The sequence below is a fragment of the Thalassophryne amazonica genome, chromosome 6 (genome assembly GCF_902500255.1).
Source record: "Thalassophryne amazonica chromosome 6, fThaAma1.1, whole genome shotgun sequence".
Classification (NCBI taxonomy): domain Eukaryota; kingdom Metazoa; phylum Chordata; class Actinopteri; order Batrachoidiformes; family Batrachoididae; genus Thalassophryne; species Thalassophryne amazonica.
In genome coordinates this window covers 6,123,014-6,143,947 of record NC_047108.1, presented here as the reverse complement: position 1 = coordinate 6,143,947, position 20,934 = coordinate 6,123,014, and the positions used below count along the sequence as shown (strand labels likewise).

The 20,934-nt window shown below is 46.4% G+C and overlaps 1 protein-coding gene across 19 annotated transcripts in view; it reads left to right on the top strand.

The window, feature by feature from the left end:
* The window catches only part of cacna1db (calcium channel, voltage-dependent, L type, alpha 1D subunit, b), a 497,403-nt gene that overhangs the window by 269,103 nt on the left and 207,366 nt on the right, over positions 1 to 20,934 (top strand). For all 19 annotated transcript variants that reach the window (XM_034171706.1, XM_034171704.1, XM_034171703.1 and 16 more), the window contains 3 exons: positions 2,937 to 3,097; positions 3,228 to 3,453; positions 16,447 to 16,654. In XM_034171706.1, coding sequence (XP_034027597.1) covers positions 2,937 to 3,097; positions 3,228 to 3,453; positions 16,447 to 16,654 — 595 coding nt within the window. The remainder of the gene's footprint in view (positions 1 to 2,936; positions 3,098 to 3,227; positions 3,454 to 16,446; positions 16,655 to 20,934) is intronic.

Here is a 20,934-nt window from a genome sequence, read left to right as displayed (position 1 = left end):
ATCAAAATCAAATCAATTTTATTTATATAGCGCCAAATCACAACAAACAGTTGCCCCAAGGCGCTTTATATTGCAAGGCAAAGCCATACAATAATTACGGAAAAACCCCAACAGTCAAAACGACCCCCTGTGAGCAAGCACTTGGCGACAGTGGGAAGGAAAAACTCCCTTTTAACAGGAAGAAACCTCCAGCAGAACCAGGCTCAGGGAGGGGCAGTCTTCTGCTGGGACTGGTTGGGGCTGAGGGAGAGAACCAGGAAAAAGACATGCTGTGGAGGGGAGCAGAGATCAATCACTAATGATTAAATGCAGAGTGGTGCATACAGAGCAAAAAGAGAAAGAAACACTCAGTGCATCATGGGAACCCCCCAGCAGTCTAAGTCTATGGGAAATTTGTTTCTATTTTTCTTTTGTCTTGGTTTGACGTGCAAGTATTACCCTGCCTTCTGTTTGCACGTGTACCACTACTGCCAGGAAATTGCTCATTTTCACATGCAGGACTAATAAAAGCAATATTTTTGGTGATTTTTAAAATAACCATGAAAAAATAAACTGCTATAACCAGGGGCGTACGTTTGCATATGGACCATAGGGACAAGTCACAACCAATATTTTGGGATGGCAAAATAGTCCCTACCAATATTTAGCATTTTTGTTTATATAACAAAATCATTCACTATTTTTTTGCGAACTCGATACTATAATTTTAGTCGTCATGTTTTGTGTTTTCGACTTGCCAGAGTGACAGGGTTACCCATGTTGCAATTTCATTAGCTCACGTTCTTCTCACATGGACGTAAACAAAGTGCATCTCGTGGCAGGCAGTGCTTAATTTGTAAAGTGGGAGGTCCCGGAGCGCAGAGGATGGGTGGCTCCGGTGCAGTGTTGCCAGATGTACGATAATTATCGTATTTGTACGATAGTTGTGCCATCTGTACGATGTACGATCAATAATGGGAAAAAATCCAATATGTACGATAATTTCAGTTGGTTGGCCAAACACACATCTCTCTCTGACACCCAAGAATCATTTTGCAGGCGTTGCACTCAGTCGGCATCAAAGACACACCACACACAGGGCTGCTGCTGGCTTTGGGCGACCGTCATTTGAAAGCCCGCCCCCTCCCCATACAGAGTAATGAGTTCCATCCAATCTGTGCCGTGACAGGAAGATTCCCCAACCATCTTTTTTTTCGAAACTTTATTTCAACAAATGCAATAACAAACGAACAAAACACAAGAGCAAAGAGATATCCAAGAAAAAAAAAAAAAAGTTCAAGTTCCTTATGGAAGTGTCAACATTTTTTCTGTGTTCAACAAAATCTGCACAAGTGGCATCGGATGACAACAGCGACCTCAAGGTTGAATTCGACTCTTTCTAGTCTGGTAATTAACACGTTTGTGTCCCTTCACAGAAAAAAAAAATGTTTCTAGTCTGGTAATTAACATGTTTGTGTCCCTTCACAGAAAAAAAAAATGTTTCTAGTCTGGTAGTGCATTTGCGTTGTTTTTGTGCCATAGTTTCCCCATTACTATAATTACTGTTTAAAAATGTGACATAAAATTCTTTGTAAATTAAAAAAAAAAAAAAGCTAAAATAGCTACGTTGTATGCGTTTTGTTTGTGTACGATAATTTCTCCCAAAATACGATCATTTTGAGGTTTTGGTACGATAGTTTCATATTTCATATCTGGCAACACTGCTCCGGTGCAGAAAAACAAGAAGGGCGGGGTGGAGGGCTTGCGAACAGTGCTGTGCGCCACACTTACAATAAACTGCACACCCACACAAACACGCACACACACCTTCACAAATGACACTAACATCCTGCCTTTTCCTCAAAAATTACTACATTTATGTTTGCTGTCTGTCTCTGTACTTTTCTGTCACTTTTGCGCTCTTTTTCATGCTTTCCCTTGTTTCAAAAGTCACCGAACGCACTGTTGGAAAGAAGGGTTCTTGGCTTGCTGTCAAATTTTTCAGAGTGAGGGCTTATATGAGAACTTACGGTAATGAGAATCAGCGGCGCACTAGTTTTTTTTTTTTTGTTTTTTTTTTTCAGCGGCGCACTAGTGTGAAACTTCCGTGTTTTTCCTCTGCGTTATGACATCACAGGCTTACGTTTACCGTAATACACCATATATATCATTGGAAATCTTTTTTTTTTTTTTTTTTTTTTGGCAAATTAAGTTGCCAGATACCTACAACTGCATTATTGATGAAGAGAATAGATTATACATCTTGGTTGCAAAAACTTTTTTTTTTTTTTGTTAGCTCCACAAGTATTTTTTTGTTGTCTTGTTCTCTCAGGTGTAGGCCTATAGAATAGATTAGTGATTTTGGGTGCAATTTTGTTATTTAAGCTATTTGTTTGTTTGCCTACACACTTAATAATGTAAATAAAGTGTTAAATTATTCAGCATTATGTCGTCATATGTTATGTATTATGCTGTACTTGTGCGTCTAATGGTATGAGTGGGTTAGGGGGTGGTGGTGGTGGGCAGGGGGGCCGGGGGGGTATTGTCCCTACCAAAGCTGAGACCAAACCTACGCCCTTGGCTATAACGCTTAACTGGGAATTTGACTGCATTTAAATGTGTCCAGTTAAATTCAGTGTTTTATTGTTGCCTGGGACTTTATTGCCATGAACTGCTCATTTGCCTGCAGTGTTCTCTGTACATACACTTATAAAAACAGTTCATCAAAATGTTTGCATAAAATAGAAATTTCTGTGTGAACAGTCTGGAGCTCTGTATGTTGCTGAGATTTTGCAAACAAAATAACTATTAGTATAAACTAGATATATTTATCAATAATGGAAAAACCGATGATGAAAATGATTAGTTGCAACCTTAAGTCTGGCTCTTTTTTCAAATTTTGATCATTCTTTTGCCATATTCTACAAATGAGGTTAAATACAACATATTTCTGTTAGTCACCAGTGGCGGCGGTGGAACCGCTTCTGCCGCAGAAAGTGCCGTGCAGCTGTGAAATCAGTGATGTTCTATTGGCTGGTGATCATCTTGGTGTTCCTCAACACGCTTACCATCGCCTCTGAGCACTACAACCAGCCCAACTGGTTGACTGAAGTACAAGGTATCTGTTTTTCCTCACATTACATGTGCTAACGCTCGACTTTTAAAACGCATCATCAGAGAGCTGTACTTATTCCGCTATTTGTTAATATTCAGAAAACGTCCTAAAGTAAGTCTCCTATTTTCTCCAGATGTTGCCAACAAAGTTCTCCTGGCGATGTTCACCTTGGAGATGCTGGTGAAGATGTACAGTCTGGGGCTGCAGGCCTACTTTGTGTCACTGTTTAACCGCTTTGACTGTTTTGTGGTGTGTGGAGGCATCATAGAGACCATCCTGGTGGAGCTGGCTATCATGTCTCCTTTGGGCATCTCCGTTTTCCGCTGTGTACGCCTCCTGAGGATCTTTAAGGTTACACGGTGAGCAAAAGAAAGTCATGGATGTTTCTGCGTGACATTTGTGTAATTATGATCCTTCTAGTTTTATGGTTGCTGTTTAGAGAAGACTTGAGAGGACCAGGACTGTTATATGGCTGGGGGGGCCTGGCTGCCGGTTTGTTTCTGTTTTTTGGTTTTCCTCCCAGGTGGCGTGCGTTTGGGACTGAGTGGCTGTGTTGCTGAGGCTGTCAGGACCTCACCCTGATCACCTGCGACTCGTCAGGACTCACAGCTGTGGTGCATCTGGATGGATTGGAACATGTTGGCATTTAAGACTGGAGTGCACAGTGTGTATTTGCCAGAGACTCGACCTTGTGACCAGACGGGTGAGATCGTCGTCTTGGGAGCCATCTCATCAGCAGCGGATGCTGAGAACGTCCAGGTTTGATGCACAGTCTGTGAAAGAGGAGGGGGTGAGGTCTCACGCTCGTCAGCACACTTCCTGAGGTACGTTAGATTTTGTGACTAACAGTTATACAGTCAGTAAATGTGGTGTCCCTCACACCTTATTGTATTGAGCTGTTTGTTAGTCATGTATCAGCTTTCACTGCGGTGGAGTTTTGTGAACTGGATGTTCCATGCCTGCAGGTTGGGAAGCTGATCAGTAATCAAGCCAGGAAGTGTTTGCTGTTTGTACACCTTTAAGTGTTCTGTGTGTAGAGTGTGGACTCACATAATGGTTCCTTCTTTCACAGACTCGGTTGTTGCGGCCACCTGGGGGGTGTCGGCGGGGTCCTTGGGTCCGAAACAACTTCTGGCTCCGGACCGTTAGCGCTGCTGGGAGCGCACCACGCCAGGCCGCACCTTTTGTTATTATATTATCACTGTTATGTATTAAATTCAGTTAGCCTTTGTACCGTGCTCTGCTTATTTCATACTGGGTCCTTCAAACGCTGGTCAGTTCTCCGAGCTGCGTCCGACACATAACACAGGACTTTAAGACTAGAATATTCCAGGATGTTTGGACAAGGATACTCCAGGACATTAGAACTTGGGATATTCCAGGACTTTACGAGGGGGATATTCCAGGACTTTAGGACAGGGATATCCCACCACTTTAGGACAGGGATATTCCAGGATTTAAAGACAGGGATATTGTTTTCTGACCCCACCCATCTTTCTCAGTCTGGTTCAGCTTCTGCTTTGTGCAGTCCAATTGCTGACGAGATATACGTACACAAAATGTTGAGCAATAACAGGCAGTTTTATATGTTACCAGTGGTCTAGACAGGTGGTTCTTAACCCAGTCCTCAAGGATGACCTAGCCCACACATTTTCCATCTCTTCCTGCTCTGCCACAGCCTGATCAGCTTTGTGTGATATGCAGCCAATCAAGTACTAACAGACACTGGAATGAGCTGTTCAGCTTGTGCCGGAGCTGGGACTGATGGGAAATATGTAGGTTTGATGGTGCTTGAGGACCGGTTTGAGAACTACTGGTCTAAACATCACTATTACTGCTATTTTGTTCAGTCAGTCAGTCAGTCATGTGACATTTCACTTGTTAGTGAGATTGTTTCAGTTTCAGTTTGTACTTTCCAGATTGTCACCAAACTTATTTTATGCATTATGCAAGGTGACCACAAGAAGCTTATTGGTTTTGCGGGTCAAAAGGTCAAGGTCACTGGAGCATACTTTGTAAAAATCTTGAACTGAATAGCTTCTTTTTTAGCTGCCAGTATGTGCAGTTGGTATTTGTGTTGGGCATAGTGACCCCAAGAACTACATACACCCTGGTACTGTGAGTGCTGTGCGGAGCGGGGGCAGAATCTCTGACTTTTCCCAGTGGCTTTTGGCATTTATCAGAGATGTGTTCTGGCTTCTACACTGCTAAATGGTTGCATGGACTGGGTGCTGGGTTGGGTGTTGGAAAATGGCAAGTTAGGTGCCTTTGTCTATTTGGACTGGGTTAACTGTATCTGTACACAGTGAAAATGTTGGATTTGTTGAGAGATTCACTTGTTTCAGCAGGGACATTCCTGCATCTGGGTTCGTCCTCTGACTTTGAAATTGAGAGTTGGAGCGAATCCTCACCGCCTTTACGGCTCGGTTGGATCTAATGACCGAGCAGAACGTCCTCCTTAACCGCAGGGTGGAGGCTCTCGCCGCTCAGGTGGAAGCGCGCCCTCAGGGCGCTGCTGCGGCTCTCCCTCCTGTCGATCCTGTGCGCAACGTTGACATTCCACAGGTCGTTCAACGACCCCTCCCACCTTCCCCTGAAGCATACATAAGCCCTCCAGAGCCGTACGGGGGTTGTGTGGAGACGTACGCGGACTTTCTTATGCAGTGTTCGCTCGTCTTCGCACAACGTCCCGTCATGTACGCGACTGATGCTAGTAAGGTAGCTTATGTGATTAATCTGCTTCGCGGTAAGGCACGCGCCTGGGCTACAGCGCTCTGGGAGCAAAATTCACGGCTCCTTCAGACATATGATGGGTTTGTGAGGGAGTTCAGTGTTCGATCACCCAAATAGAGGAGAGACCGCTTCAGCCGTGCTGCTGTCAATGAGACAGGGGCGCCGGAGCGCAGCTGCTTATGCAGTCGACTTCCGCATCGCGGCGGCGAGGTCCGGCTGGAATAGCACTGCCCTCCGTGCCGCCTTCGTAAACGGACTGTCGTTGGTCCTGAAGGAGCTCCTGGTGGCTAAGGACGAACCGCGGGATTTAGACGGGCTTATTGATCTGGTTATACGATTAGACAATTGGTTAGAAGAACGCCGTCTGGAACGAGACGAAGGGCGTGGCCGGGCACGCGCCGTCCCTCTCCCTTCCGGTTCCAACCGAGCTCCGCCCTCCCCACGCTCCACGGCCTCTACGCTCCATGTGGTTACAGCTCCCCCTGCTGATGAAGCTATGGACACGAGCAGGGCCACATTTAAACCACCGGATAGACAGAGGAGGCTGGTCCGCGGAGCGTGCTTTGTTTGTGGCTCGATAGAGCATCAAGTGAGGGACTGCCCCGAGCGGTTAAACAACCAACGCCCGCCCCTAGAAACTGGGCTAGGGGTGGGCCAAGACATTCACGTGGGACACACCCATATTGCCACATGACTCCCGGTTACAATCCTTTATGAGGATTTAACCCTTCAGGCCCCAGCACTGGTGGACACGGGCTCAGAAGGGAATTTGCTAGACAGCAAATGGGCCAGGGAGGCAGGGCTCCCTCTGGTGGCACTTACTTCACCTGTGCAAGTACGGGCACTAGATGGCTCCCTACTCCCTTTAATCACACATAAGACACCTCCAGTAACTCTGGTGGTGTCAGGGAACCACCGGGAGGAGATCGAGTTTTTTGTGACTCCTGCCACCTCCCGCGTGATTCTAGGGTTCCCCTGGATGTTAAAACACAATCCCCGGATCGATTGGCCGTCCGGGGTAGTGGTTCAGTGGAGCGAGACCTGCCATCGGGTATGTTTAGGTTCCTCGGTTCCTCCCGGTTCCCAGGCTAAGGAGGAGGTCAGAGTCCCGCCCAATCTCGGGACAGTGCCGGTGGAGTACCATGACCTTGTGGACGTGTTCAGCAAGGATCTGGCACTCACCCTTCCCCTGCACCGCCCGTACGATTGTGCCATTGATTTGGTTCCAGGCGTTGAGTTCCCGTCCAGCAGGCTGTACAACCTCTCACGACCTGAGCGCGAATCAATGGAGACCTACATCCGGGACTCTCTAGCTGCCGGGTTGATCCGGAATTCCACCTCCCCGATGGGTGCAGGTTTCTTTTTTGTGGGGAAAAAGGATGGCGGACTACGTCCATGCATTGATTACAGGGGGCTGAACGAAATCATGGTTCGTAACCGATACCCATTGCCCTTGTTGGATTCAGTATTCACGCCCCTGCATGGAGCCCAAATGTTCACTAAGCTAGATCTTAGAAATGCGTATCACCTGGTTCGGATCCGGAAGGGAGACGAGTGGAAGACGGCATTTAACACCCCCTTAGGTCATTTTGAGTACCTGGTCATGCCGTTCGGTCTTACAAACGCCCCCGCGACGTTCCAAGCATTGGTTAATGATGTCTTGCGGGATTTCCTGCACCGATTCGTCTTCGTATATCTGGACGATATACTCATCTTTTCTCCGGATCCTGAGACTCATGTCCGGCATGTACGTCAGGTCCTGCAGCGGTTGTTGGAGAACCGGCTATTTGTGAAGGGCGAGAAGTGCGAGTTCCACCGCACTTCTTTGTCCTTCCTGGGGTTTATCATCTCCCCTAACTCCGTCGCTCCTGATCCGGCCAAGGTCACGGCGGTGAGAGACTGGCCCCAACCCACCAGCCGTAGGAAGCTGCAACAGTTCCTCGGCTTTGCTAATTTCTACAGGAGGTTCATTAAGGGCTACAGTCAGGTAGTTAGCCCCCTGACAGCCCTGACCTCACCAAAAGTCCCCTTCACCTGGTCGGATCGTTGCGATGCCGCGTTCAAGGAGTTGAAACGGCGCTTCTCGTCTGCACCCGTTCTGGTGCAGCCCGATCCTAGTCACCAGTTATTTATTTTTTTTTCTTATTTTTTTATATAGCGCCAAATCACAACAAACAGTTGCCCCAAGGCGCTTTATATTGTAAGGCAAGGCCATACAATAATTATGTAAAACCCCAACGGTCAAAACGACCCCCTGTGAGCAAGCACTTGGCTAGAGTGGGAAGGAAAAACTCCCTTTTAACAGGAAGAAACCTCCAGCAGAACCAGGCTCAGGGAGGGGCAGTCTTCTGCTGGGACTGGTTGGGGCTGAGGGAGAGAACCAGGAAAAAGACATGCTGTGGAGGGGAGCAGAGATCAATCACTAATGATTAAATGCAGAGTGGTGCATACAGAGCAAAAAGAGAAAGAAACAGTGCATCATGGGAACCCCCCAGCAGTCTACGTCTATAGCAGCATAACTAAGGGATGGTTCAGGGTCACCCGATCCAGCCCTAACTATAAGCTTTAGCAAAAAGGAAAGTTTTAAGCCTAATCTTAAAAGTAGAGAGGGTGTCTGTCTCCCTGATCTGAATTGGGAGCTGGTTCCACAGGAGAGGAGCCTGAAAGCTGAAGGCTCTGCCTCCCATTCTACTCTTACAAACCCTAGGAACTACAAGTAAGCCTGCAGTCTGAGAGCGAAGCGCTCTATTGGGGTGATATGGTACTACGAGGTCCCTAAGATAAGATGGGACCTGATTATTCAAAACCTTATAAGTAAGAAGAAGAATTTTAAATTCTATTCTAGAATTAACAGGAAGCCAATGAAGTGAGGCCAATATGGGTGAGATATGCTCTCTCCTTCTAGTCCCCGTCAGTACTCTAGCTGCAGCATTTTGAATTAACTGAAGGCTTTTTAGGGAACTTTTAGGACAACCTGATAATAATGAATTACAATAGTCCAGCCTAGAGGAAATAAATGCATGAATTAGTTTTTCAGCATCACTCTGAGACAAGACCTTTCTGATTTTAGAGATATTGCGTAAATGCAAAAAAGCAGTCCTACATATTTGTTTAATATGCGCTTTGAATGACATATCCTGATCAAAAATGACTCCAAGATTTCTCACAGTATTACTAGAGGTCAGGGTAATGCCATCCAGAGTAAGGATCTGGTTAGACACCATGTTTCTAAGATTTGTGGGGCCAAGTACAATAACTTCAGTTTTATCTGAGTTTAAAAGCAGGAAATTAGAGGTCATCCATGTCTTTATGTCTGTAAGACAATCCTGCAGTTTAGCTAATTGGTGTGTATCCTCTGGCTTCATGGATAGATAAAGCTGGGTATCATCTGCGTAACAATGAAAATTTAAGCAATACCGTCTAATAATACTGCCTAAGGGAAGCATGTATAAAGTGAATAAAATTGGTCCTAGCACAGAACCTTGTGGAACTCCATAATTAACTTTAGTCTGTGAAGAAGATTCCCCATTTACATGAACAAATTGTAATCTATTAGACAAATATGATTCAAACCACCGCAGTGCAGTGCCTTTAATACCTATGGCATGCTCTAATCTCTGTAATAAAATTTTATGGTCAACAGTATCAAAAGCAGCACTGAGGTCTAACAGAACAAGCACAGAGATGAGTCCACTGTCCGAGGCCATAAGAAGATCATTTGTAACCTTCACTAATGCTGTTTCTGTACTATGATGAATTCTAAAACCTGACTGAAACTCTTCAAATAGACCATTCCTCTGCAGATGATCAGTTAGCTGTTTTACAACTACCCTTTCAAGAATTTTTGAGAGAAAAGGAAGGTTGGAGATTGGCCTATAATTAGCTAAGATAGCTGGGTCAAGTGATGGCTTTTTAAGTAATGGTTTAATTACTGCCACCTTAAAAGCCTGTGGTACATAGCCAACTAACAAAGATAGATTGATCATATTTAAGATCGAAGCATTAAATAATGGTAGGGCTTCCTTGAGCAGCCTGGTAGGAATGGGGTCTAATAAACATGTTGATGGTTTGGATGAAGTAACTAATGAAAATAACTCAGACAGAACAATCGGAGAGAAAGAGTCTAACCAAATACCGGCATCACTGAAAGCAGCCAAAGATAACGATACGTCTTTGGGATGGTTATGAGTAATTTTTTCTCTAATAGTTAAAATTTTGTTAGCAAAGAAAGTCATGAAGTCATTACTAGTTAAAGTTAATGGAATACTCAGCTCAATAGAGCTCTGACTCTTTGTCAGCCTGGCTACAGTGCTGAAAAGAAACCTGGGGTTGTTCTTATTTTCTTCAATTAGTGATGAGTAGAAAGATGTCCTAGCTTTACGGAGGGCTTTTTTTATAGAGCAACAGACTCTTTTTCCAGGCTAAGTGAAGATCTTGTTATATGGCTGGGGGGGCCTGGCTGCCGGTTTGTTTCTGTTTTTTTGTTTTCCTCCCAGGTGCCGTGCGTTTGGGACTGAGTGGCTGTGTTGCTGAGGCTGTCAGGACCTCACCCTGATCACCTGCGACTCGTCAGGACTCACAGCTGTGGTGCATCTGGATGGATTGGAACATGTTGGCATTTAAGACTGGAGTGCACAGTGTGTATTTGCCAGAGACTCGACCTTGTGACCAGACGGGTGAGATCGTCGTCTCGGGAGCCATCTCATCAGCAGCGGATGCTGAGAACGTCCAGGTTTGATGCACAGTCTGTGAAAGAGGAGGGGGTGAGGTCTCACGCTCGTCAGCACACTTCCTGAGGTACGTTAGATTTTGTGACTAACAGTTATACAGTCAGTAAATGTGGTGTCCCTCACACCTTATTGTATTGAGCTGTTTGTTAGTCATGTATCAGCTTCCACTGCGGTGGAGTTTTGTGAACTGGATGTTCCATGCCTGCAGGTTGGGAAGCTGATCAGTAATCAAGCCAGGAAGTGTTTGCTGTTTGTACACCTTTAAGTGGTCTGTGTGTAGAGTGTGGACTCACATAATGGTTCCTTCTTTCACAGACTCGGTTGTTGCGGCCACCTGGGGGGTGTCGGCGGGGTCCTTGGGTCCGAAACAGCTTCTGGCTCCGGACCGTTAGCGCTGCTGGGAGCGCACCACGCCAGGCCGCACCTTTTTCTTATTATCACTGTTATGTATTAAATTCAGTTAGCCTTTGAACCGTGCTCTGCTTATTTCATACTGGGTCCTTCAAACGCTGGTCGGTTCTCTGAGCTGCGTCCGACACATAACAGATCTTCTAAATTAGTGAGACGCCATTTCCTCTCCAACTTACGGGTTATCTGCTTTAAGCTACGAGTTTGCGAGTTATACCACGGAGTCAGACACTTCTGATTTAAAGCTCTCTTTTTCAGAGGAGCTACAGCATCCAAAGTTGTCTTCAATGAGGATGTAAAACTATTGACGAGATACTCTATCTCCCTTACAGAGTTTAGGTAGCTACTCTGCACTGTGTTGGTATATGGCATTAGAGAACATAAAGAAGGAATCATATCCTTAAACCTAGTTACAGTGCTTTCTGAAAGACTTCTAGTGTAATGAAACTTATTCCCTACTGCTGGGTAGTCCATCAGAGTAAATGTAAATGTTATTAAGAAATGATCAGACAGAAGGGAGTTTTCAGGGAATACTGTTAAGTCTTCTATTTCCATACCATAAGTCAGAACAAGATCTAAGATATGATTAAAGTGGTGGGTGGACTCATTTACTTTTTGAGCAAAGCCAATAGAGTCTAATAATAGATTAAATGCAGTGTTGAGGCTGTCATTCTCAGCATCTGTGTGGATGTTAAAATCGCCCACTATAATTATCTTATCTGAGCTAAGCACTAAGTCAGACAAAAGGTCTGAAAATTCACAGAGAAACTCACAGTAACGACCAGGTGGACGATAGATAATAACAAATAAAACTGTTTTTTGGGACTTCCAATTTGGATGGACAAGACTAAGAGACAAGCTTTCAAATGAATTAAAGCTCTGTCTGGGTTTTTGATTAATTAATAAGCTGGAATGGAAGATTGCTGCTAATCCTCCGCCCCGGCCCGTGCTACGAGCATTCTGACAGTTAGTGTGACTCGGGGGTGTTGACTCATTTAAACTAACATATTCATCCTGCTGTAACCAGGTTGTTGTGTGGGCCACTGAAGAGGAGGTACTGCTGGCCCACCACCACCAGAGGGCGCCCTGTCTGGAGTGCGGGCTCCAGGCACCAGAGGGCGCTGCCGCCTCACAGGAGCAGCCAGGGTGACAGCTGTCACCCATCACCTGAGACGAGACAGCTGATATCAATCAACAGGGAGGTATATCAGCAGGACGTCATCTCCACCTCATTGCCGAGATATCGCTCTACCAAGGAGGTAACGTATCCAGCCAAACAGATCATCTTTTGACCATTAAATACTTTTTGCCTTTACACAGAAAGAGAAAAGACAGCAGGAGACTGTATTTTGGATAAGTACTCACATTCCTGCACTCACCAGTATTTTCCTGACAAGAGGTGGAGGTGGTGTTTCCACCCTGTGTGTTGCTGGGTGCAGCCGCACCCACACCTGACTGTTTCTGTTCCTTGCCAGCAGTACCGGATCCGACGAGCGGAGGCAGTGGCCACCTGGGGTTCGGGACTTGGCGGCTCCAGTATCCCCGGGGTTCGGTGGCAGAGGAAATCGGGTTGTTCCGGTTCGACTCGGACAGACGTCTCCTATCGTCGAGCCTGCCCACACGACACCTTTGGAATTCGGTTACTGCTGTATTTGTAATCTGTTGTGTTTGTTGTGTGAGTTCACAACAGTAAAACTTTGTGATTTGACTTTCTCCATTGTCCGTTCATTTGCGCCCCCTGTTGTGGGTCCGTGTTCCTACACTTTCCCAACACAGGTTTCTGTTAGGCAGAATAAATCAATATGTTGATCAATTATTATATCATTTACCAACAGGGACTTAGAGGAGAGAGACCTAATGTTTAATAGACCACATTTAACTGTTTTAGTCTGTGGTGCAGTTGAAGGTGCTATATTATTTTTTCTTTTTGAATTTTTATGCTTAAATAGATTTTTGCTGGTTATTGGTAGTCTGGGAGCAGGCACCGTCTCTACGGGGAGACTACAACTCTGCTTCCTGGTCCCAACCCTGGATAGTCACGGTTTGGAGGATTTAAGAAAATTGGCCAGATTTCTAGAAATGAGAGCTGCTCCATCCAAAGTGGGATGGATGCCGTCTCTCCTAACAAGACCAGGTTTTCCCCAGAAGCTTTGCCAATTATCTATGAAGCCCACCTCAGTTAGTGGTTGAAGTGGACGCCTCGGACTCAGGGATAGGAGCTGTGCTTTCCCAGAGCGGGAAGACCGATAAGGTCCTTCACCCGTGTGCCTATTTTTCCCGCAGGTTGACCCCGGCCGAACGGAACTATGACGTCGGCAATCGAGAACTCCTTGCGGTGAAAGAGGCTCTTGAAGAGTGGAGACATCTGTTGGAGGGAACGTCCGTGCCATTCACGGTTTTCAGTGACCACCGGAACCTAGAGTATATCAGGACCGCCAAGCGGCTGAACCCCAGGCAAGCCCGCTGGTCACTGTTCTTCAGCCGTTTTGACTTCTGGATCACCTACCGTCCCGGGACCAAAAACCAGAGATCGGATGCCTTGTCCCAGGTACATGAAGATGAAGTCAAAGCGGAGTTGTCGGATCCACCGGAACCCATCATCCCGGAGTCCACTATCGTGGCCACCCTCACCTGGGACGTAGAGAGAACCGTCCGGGAGGCCCTGGCACGAAGCCCGGACCCCGGAACTGGGCCGAAGAACAGGCTCTACGTCCCACCAGAGGCTAGGGCTGCAGTCCTGGACTTCTGTCACGGCTCCAAGCTCTCCTGTTATCCAGGGGTGCGAAGAACCGTGGCAGTTGTCCGGCAGCGCTTCTGGTGGGCGTCCCTAGAGGCTGACGTCCGGGATTATATCCAGGCCTGCACCACCTGCGCCAGGGGCAAGGCTGATCATCGCAGGGCTTCGGGACTGCTCCAGCCGCTGCCCGTGCCTCATTGCCCCTGGTCCCACATCGGCCTGGATTTTGTTATGGGCCTCCCGCCGTCCCAGGGCAACACCACCATCCTCACGATAGTGGACCGATTCTCCAAGGCGGCCCACTTCGTGGCCCTCCCGAAGCTCCTGACGGCCCAGGAGACAGCGGACCTCCTGGTCCACCACGTCATCCGGCTGCATGGGATTCCAACAGACATTGTCTCCGATCGCGGTCCCCAGTTCTCCTCACAAGTCTGGAGGAGCTTCTGCCGGGAACTGGGGGCCACGGTGAGTCTCTCATCCGGGTATCATCCCCAGACCAATGGGCAAGCAGAACGGGCCAATCAGGAGGTGGAACAGGCCCTGCGTTGTGTGGCGGCCGCGCACCCGGCGGCCTGGAGTACTCATTTGGCCTGGATCGAGTATGCCCATAACAGCCAGGTGTCGTCAGCCACCGGCCTCTCCCCTTTCGAGGTGTGTCTGGGGTACCAGCCTCCTTTGTTTCCGGTGGTTGAGGGAGAGGTCGGTGTGCCCTCGGTCCAGGCCCACCTGCAGAAGTGCCATCGGGTGTGGCGTGCCGCCCGTTCTGCTTTGCTGAGGGCCCGGATGAGGACGAAGGCCCATGCAGACCGTCGGCGGACCCCGGCCCCTACGTATCGGCCAGGGCAGGAAGTGTGGTTGTCAACTAAGGACATTCCCCTCCAAGTGGTCTCCCCTAAATTGCAGGATCGGTATATCGGTCCGTTTAAGGTCCTCAAGGTCATCAGTCCAGCCGCAGTGAGGCTTCAGCTTCCGGCCTCACTGCGGATCCATCCCGTTTTACATGTGTCCCGACTTAAGCCACATCACACTTCACCCCTCTGTACTCCGGGTCCGGCACCACCTCCTGCCCGGATCATCGATGGCGAGCCGGCTTGGACTGTGCGCCGGCTTTTGGATGTCCGAAGGATGGGCCGGGGCTTCCAGTATTTGGTGGACTGGGAGGGGTACGGCCCCGAACAACGCTCCTGGGTGAAGAGGAGCTTCATCCTGGACCCGGCCCTCCTGGCCGATTTCTACCGCCGCCACCCGGACAAGCCTGTTCGGGCGCCAGGAGGCGCCCGTTGGGGGGGGGGGGTCCTGTTGTGTGGGCCGCTGAAGAGGAGGTACTGCTGGCCCACCACCACCAGAGGGCACCCTGCCTGGAGTGCGGGCTCCAGGCACCAGAGGGCGCTGCCATCTCACAGGAGCAGCCGGGGTGACAGCTGTCACCTACGACAGCTGTTACCAATCATCTGATCCGCAGCGGTATATCTGCAAGACATCATCTCCACTTCTCTGCCGAGATATCGCTCTACCAAGGAGGTAACGATCTCAGCTGACTGTGTTGATTCTCTGACAGGAATATCTATTGCTTGTGTGTGTTGGACAGCAGATATTCTGTTTCTTTTTTCGACGAGAGGTGGAGGTGGCATTCCCACCATACGTGTTGCTGGGTGCACACGCACCCACATCTAACTGTTTTTGTTCCTCGCCAGCAGTACCAGATCCGACAAGCGGAGGCAGTGGCCACCTGGGTGTTCGGGACTTGGCGGCTCCAGTATTCCCGGTGTTCGGTGGCGGAGGAAATCGTGTGGTTCCGGTTCTGCTTTGGACGGACGTCTCTTATCTTCGAGCCTGCCCACACGTCACCCTTGTAATTGACTGACTGTTAAATTTCACATTCGCCGTGTTGGTTGTGCTTTTTCACAACAGTAAAGTGTTGTTATTTGACTTCCTTCATTGTCCGTTCATTTGCGCCCCTGTTGTGGGTCCGTGTACCTACACTTTCACAACAGTGAAGACCTTATGGAATCAAGGGGGTCCCTGTACACAGTAGTCTGCCACTGCCAATGCCTTTGTAGGATATCGAAGGTCCAAAATTTTAGGGTCTTGGTGCTATCTGTTACGCTGTATTGGACTTTGAACCCTAACCGGCGATGACTACAGTTCTTTATAGTCTTTGATTTCATTGAGGGATCCTTGGATACTAATGGAATGACTTTGTGTCAAATGAATGGTTACTTAGGGAGATGCAAGTTAGACCTCACCTTCTGAGTCACCTTGGGGTGAGTTATGTTGTGATTTGGTGCTATATAAATAAATTAAATTGAATTGACACAGATGAAGAGTATCACCAGTATTATGAGGGAATGCCGCGGCCATGTGGTGCATTTCTCTAAGCATGACTCAACATGTAGGTGTCTGCGTTGAGGAACACAGTGGCTGGAAAAGCCCAAAGGAAGACTCATGTTTCACATGACTGCAGCAGATAGGTGGTTACTTTCTGGAGGTGGAGATGTACAGGATGCTTGTCTCAGTGGTTCCCATCCAGGACCCAAGGTGGGTTTTTAATGTAGTGGATGGGCCTGTGCATGCTCCCAGTCCCGCACTGCAGACTGAGCACTATATGTCGTAAGTTACTGTTCTCAACACATGGATATAGATTAGTTATTAATGTTTATGCATCATTATGCCTTACTGGGACATTTACCAGCTGGTTTGTCGTTTTTTATAAACTTGTGCAATATATATTTTTTGTCATCCAGCCATTGGGCATCTCTTAGTAACCTGGTGGCTTCTCTTCTCAACTCCATGAAGTCCATTGCATCCCTGTTGTTGCTGCTCTTCCTCTTCATCATCATCTTCTCACTACTTGGCATGCAGCTCTTTGGGGGAAAGTTCAACTTTGATGAAACTGTGACCAAGAGGAGCACATTTGATAACTTCCCTCAGGCCTTACTCACTGTGTTCCAGGTGAGTCTACAAATCTACTACTTCTACAAATCTATATTATAATAGCCAAGTGGGTGCAGGACTACTTTGTGTCCCTAGGATGAATAAAAAGTCTGCGAGTCACAGAGCTTTCTCTTATCGTGCCCCTGTTCTGTGAAATGATCTCCCTGCATCCATAAAACAGTCAGATTTTCAAGTCCAGACATACTTGTAAGACGCACTTATTTTCCCTTTTGTATGGCTAGCATACTGGCAAAGTATGTTACTGTGCTTTTCACCCTTCTAAATTCATTTTAATAGGAAACGGAGCAGGCCGCGGCCTCAACTTTATCTAAATTCTGGGTCTTTTAGTGAAGGTTAGGGCTAGCGGCCAGTGATCACCTTAGTATTTCTTCTGTTCTTCTTGTTGCTTAATGCTGACAAATTATACCATAATTATTGTCTGTCTGATGCCTGGTTCTGTTTTTTCTCTCTGTTTGAGGTGCAGCTGGGTGTGGTGTCTTTCTGACTGAAATCCTCCTGTCCTGTGCACCGGCAACATTTCCTGTATATTTGTTTTGTGAATTATTATGTAATTTGTGTCTGTAGCATGGCCCAAGCAGAGGGTCACCCCTTTGACTCTGGTCTGCTTGAGGTTTCTTCCTCAGAGGGATTTTTTCCTTACCACTGTCGCCTGTGTGCTTGCTCTAGGGGTTGGTAAGGTTCGACTTTACTTCTGTGAAGCACCTTGCAACTTTTTGATTTGGCGCTATATGCAGTGAAGAAAATAAGTATTTGAACAGCCTGCTGTTTTGCAAGTTCTCCAACTTAGAAATCATGGAGGGGTCTGAAATTTTCATCTTAGGTGCATGTCCACTGTGAGAGACATAATCTAAAAAAAAAAAAAAAAATCCGGAAATCACAATGTATGATTGTTTAATAATTTACTTGTATGTTAATGCTGCAAATAAGTATTTGAACACCTACCAACCAGCAAGAATTCTGGCTCACTCTGTTAATTTTTCATTAAGAAGCCCTCTTATGCTGCACTCTTTACCTGTATTAATTGCACATTTTTGAACTTGTTACCTGTATAAAAGACACCTGTTCACACACTCAATCAATCCCACTCCAACCTGTCCACCATAGCCAAGACCAAAGAGCTGTCTAAGGACACCAGGGACAAAACTGTAGACCTGCACAAGGCTGGGATGGAATACAGGACAACAGGCAAGCAGCTTGGTAGAAGTTGAAGTTCACCAGTGACCATCTGAATGATCCAGAGGAGGTATGGGAGAAGGTCATGTGGTCAGATGAGACCAAATTAGAGCTTTTTGGAATCAACTCCACTTACCATGTTTCGAGGATGAGAACAACCCCAAGAAAACCATCCCAACCGTGAAGCATGAGGGTGGAAACATCATACTCTGGGGGTGCTCTTCTGCAAAGGGGACAGGACGACTGCACCGTATTGAAGGGAGGATGGATGGGGTCATGTACTGCAAGATTTTGGCAAACAACCTCCTTCTCTCAGTAAGAGCACTGAAGACAGGTCATGGCTGGGTCTTCTGGCATGACAATGACCCCAAACACACAGCCAGGGCAACTAAGGAGGGGCTCTGTAAGAAGCATTTCAAGGTCCTGGAGTGGCCTGGCCAGTCTCCAGACCTGAACTCAATAGAAAATCTTTGGAGGGAGCTGAAACTCCAAACCTGAAAGATTTGGAGAAGATCTGTATGGGGGAGTGGACCAAAATCCCTGCTGCAGTGTGTGCAAACCTGGTGAAAAACTACAGGAAACCTTTGACCTCTGTAATTGTAAACAAAGGCTACTGTACCAAATATTAACATTGATTTTCACAGGTGTTCAAATACTTATTTGCAGTAGTAATGTTGTGTGGGCCGCTGAATTGTAATTGTATTGTAATTCATTATTATCAGGTTGTCCTAAAAGTTCCCTGAAAAGCCTTCAGTTAATTCAAAATGTTGCAGCTAGAGTACTAACGGGGACTAGAAGGAGAGAGCATATCTCACCCATATTGGCCTCTCTTCATTGGCTTCCTGTTAAATCTACAATAGAATTTAAAATTCTTCTTCTTACTTATAAGGTTTTGAATAATCAGGTCCCATCTTATCTTAGGGACCTCATAGTACCATATCACCCCAATAGAGCACTTCGCTCTCAGACTGCAGGCTTACTTGTAGTTCCTAGGGTTTGTAAGAGTAGAATGGGAGGCAGAGCCTTCAGCTTTCAGGCTCCTCTCCTGTGGAACCAGCTCCCAATTCGGATCAGGGAGACAGACACCCTCTCTACTTTTAAGATTAGGCTTAAAACTTTCCTTTTTGCTAAAGCTTATAGTTAGGGCTGGATCAGGTGACCCTGAACCATCCCTTAGTTATGCTGCTATAGACTTAGACTGCTGGGGGGTTCCCATGATGCACTGAGTGTTTCTTTCTCTTTTTGCTCTGTATGCACCACTCTGCATTTAATCATTAGCGATTGATCTCTGCTCCCCTCCACAGCATGTCTTTCTCCTGGTTCTCTCCCTCAGCCCCAACCAGTCCCAGCAGAAGACTGCCCCTCCCTGAGCCTGGTTCTGCTGGAGGTTTCTTCCTGTTAAAAGGGAGTTTTTCCTTCCCACTGTCGCCAAGTGCTTGCTCACAGGGGGTCGTTTTGACCATTGGGGTTTTTACGTAATTATTGTATGGCCTTGCCTTACAATATAAAGCGCCTTGGGGCAACTGTTTGTTGTGATTTGTTAATTTGTTGATTTTTAATTTTTAATTTGTTGATTTGTCAATTAGTGATGAGTAGAAAGATGTCCTAGCTTTATGGAGGGCTTTTTTATAGAGCAACAGACTCTTTTTCCAGGCTAAGTGAAGATCTTCTAAATTAGTGAGACGCCATTTCCTCTCCAACTTACGGGTTATCTGCTTTAAGCTACGAGTTTGTGAGTTATACCACGGAGTCAGGCACTTCTGATTTAAAGCTCTCTTTTTTAGAGGAGCTACAGCATCCAAAGTTGTCTTCAATGAGGATGTAAAACTATTGATGAGATACTCTATCTCACTTACAGAGTTTAGGTAGCTACTCTGCACTGTGTTGGTATATGGCATTAGAGAACATAAAGAAGGAATCATATCCTTAAACCTAGTTACAGCGCTTTCTGAAAGACTTCTAGTGTAATTAAACTTATTCCCCACTGCTGGGTAGTCCATCAGAGTAAATGTAAATGTTATTAAGAAATGATCAGACAGAAGGGAGTTTTCAGGGAATACTGTTAAGTCTTCTATTTCCATACCATAAGTCAGAACAAGATCTAAGATATGATTAAAGTGGTGGGTGGACTCATTTACTTTTTGAGCAAAGCCAATAGAGTCTAATAATAGATTAAATGCAGTGTTGAGGCTGTCATTCTCAGCATCTGTGTGGATGTTAAAATCGCCCACTATAATTATCTTATCTGAGCTAAGCACTAAGTCAGACAAAAGGTCTGAAAATTCACAGAGAAACTCACAGTAACGACCAGGTGGACGATAGATAATAACAAATAAAACTGGTTTTTGGGACTTCCAATTTGGATGGACAAGACTAAGAGTCAAGCTTTCAAATGAATTAAAGCTCTGTCTGGGTTTTTGATTAATTAATAAGCTGGAATGGAAGATTGCTGCTAATCCTCCGCCCCGGCCCGTGCTACGAGCATTCTGACAGTTAGTGTGACTCGGGGGTGTTGACTCATTTAAACTAACATATTCATCCTGCTGTAACCAGGTTTCTGTAAGGCAGAATAAATCAATATGTTGATCAATTATTATATAATTTACCAACAGGGACTTAGAAGAGAGAGACCTAATGTTTAATAGACCACATTTAACTGTTTTAGTCTGTGGTGCAGTTGAAGGTGCTATATTATTTTTTCTTTTTGAATTTTTATGCTTAAATAGATTTTTGCTGGTTATTGGTAGTCTGGGAGCAGGCACCGTCTCTACGGGGATGGGGTAATGAGGGGATGGCAGGGGGAGAGAAGCTGCAGAGAGGTGTGTAAGACTACAACTCTGCTTCCTGGTCCCAACCCTGGATAGTCACAGTTATTATTGACATGTGAAAAGAGAATACAGTGGTCCCTCGCTATAACGCCGTTCACCTGTCGTGGCCTCGGAGTCTCGCGGAGTATTTAGCCCAATTTTGCACGCCTTTTTTTTTTACGGTGTTCTGTGTTCTGCGTATCTGTTTATAAGAATCTTGTTGCCCAGAAGAAAAAAGAGCGCCAACAACTACTCATAACTGTGTTTGTCACACGGAAACAAACACCTGCAGCCAGG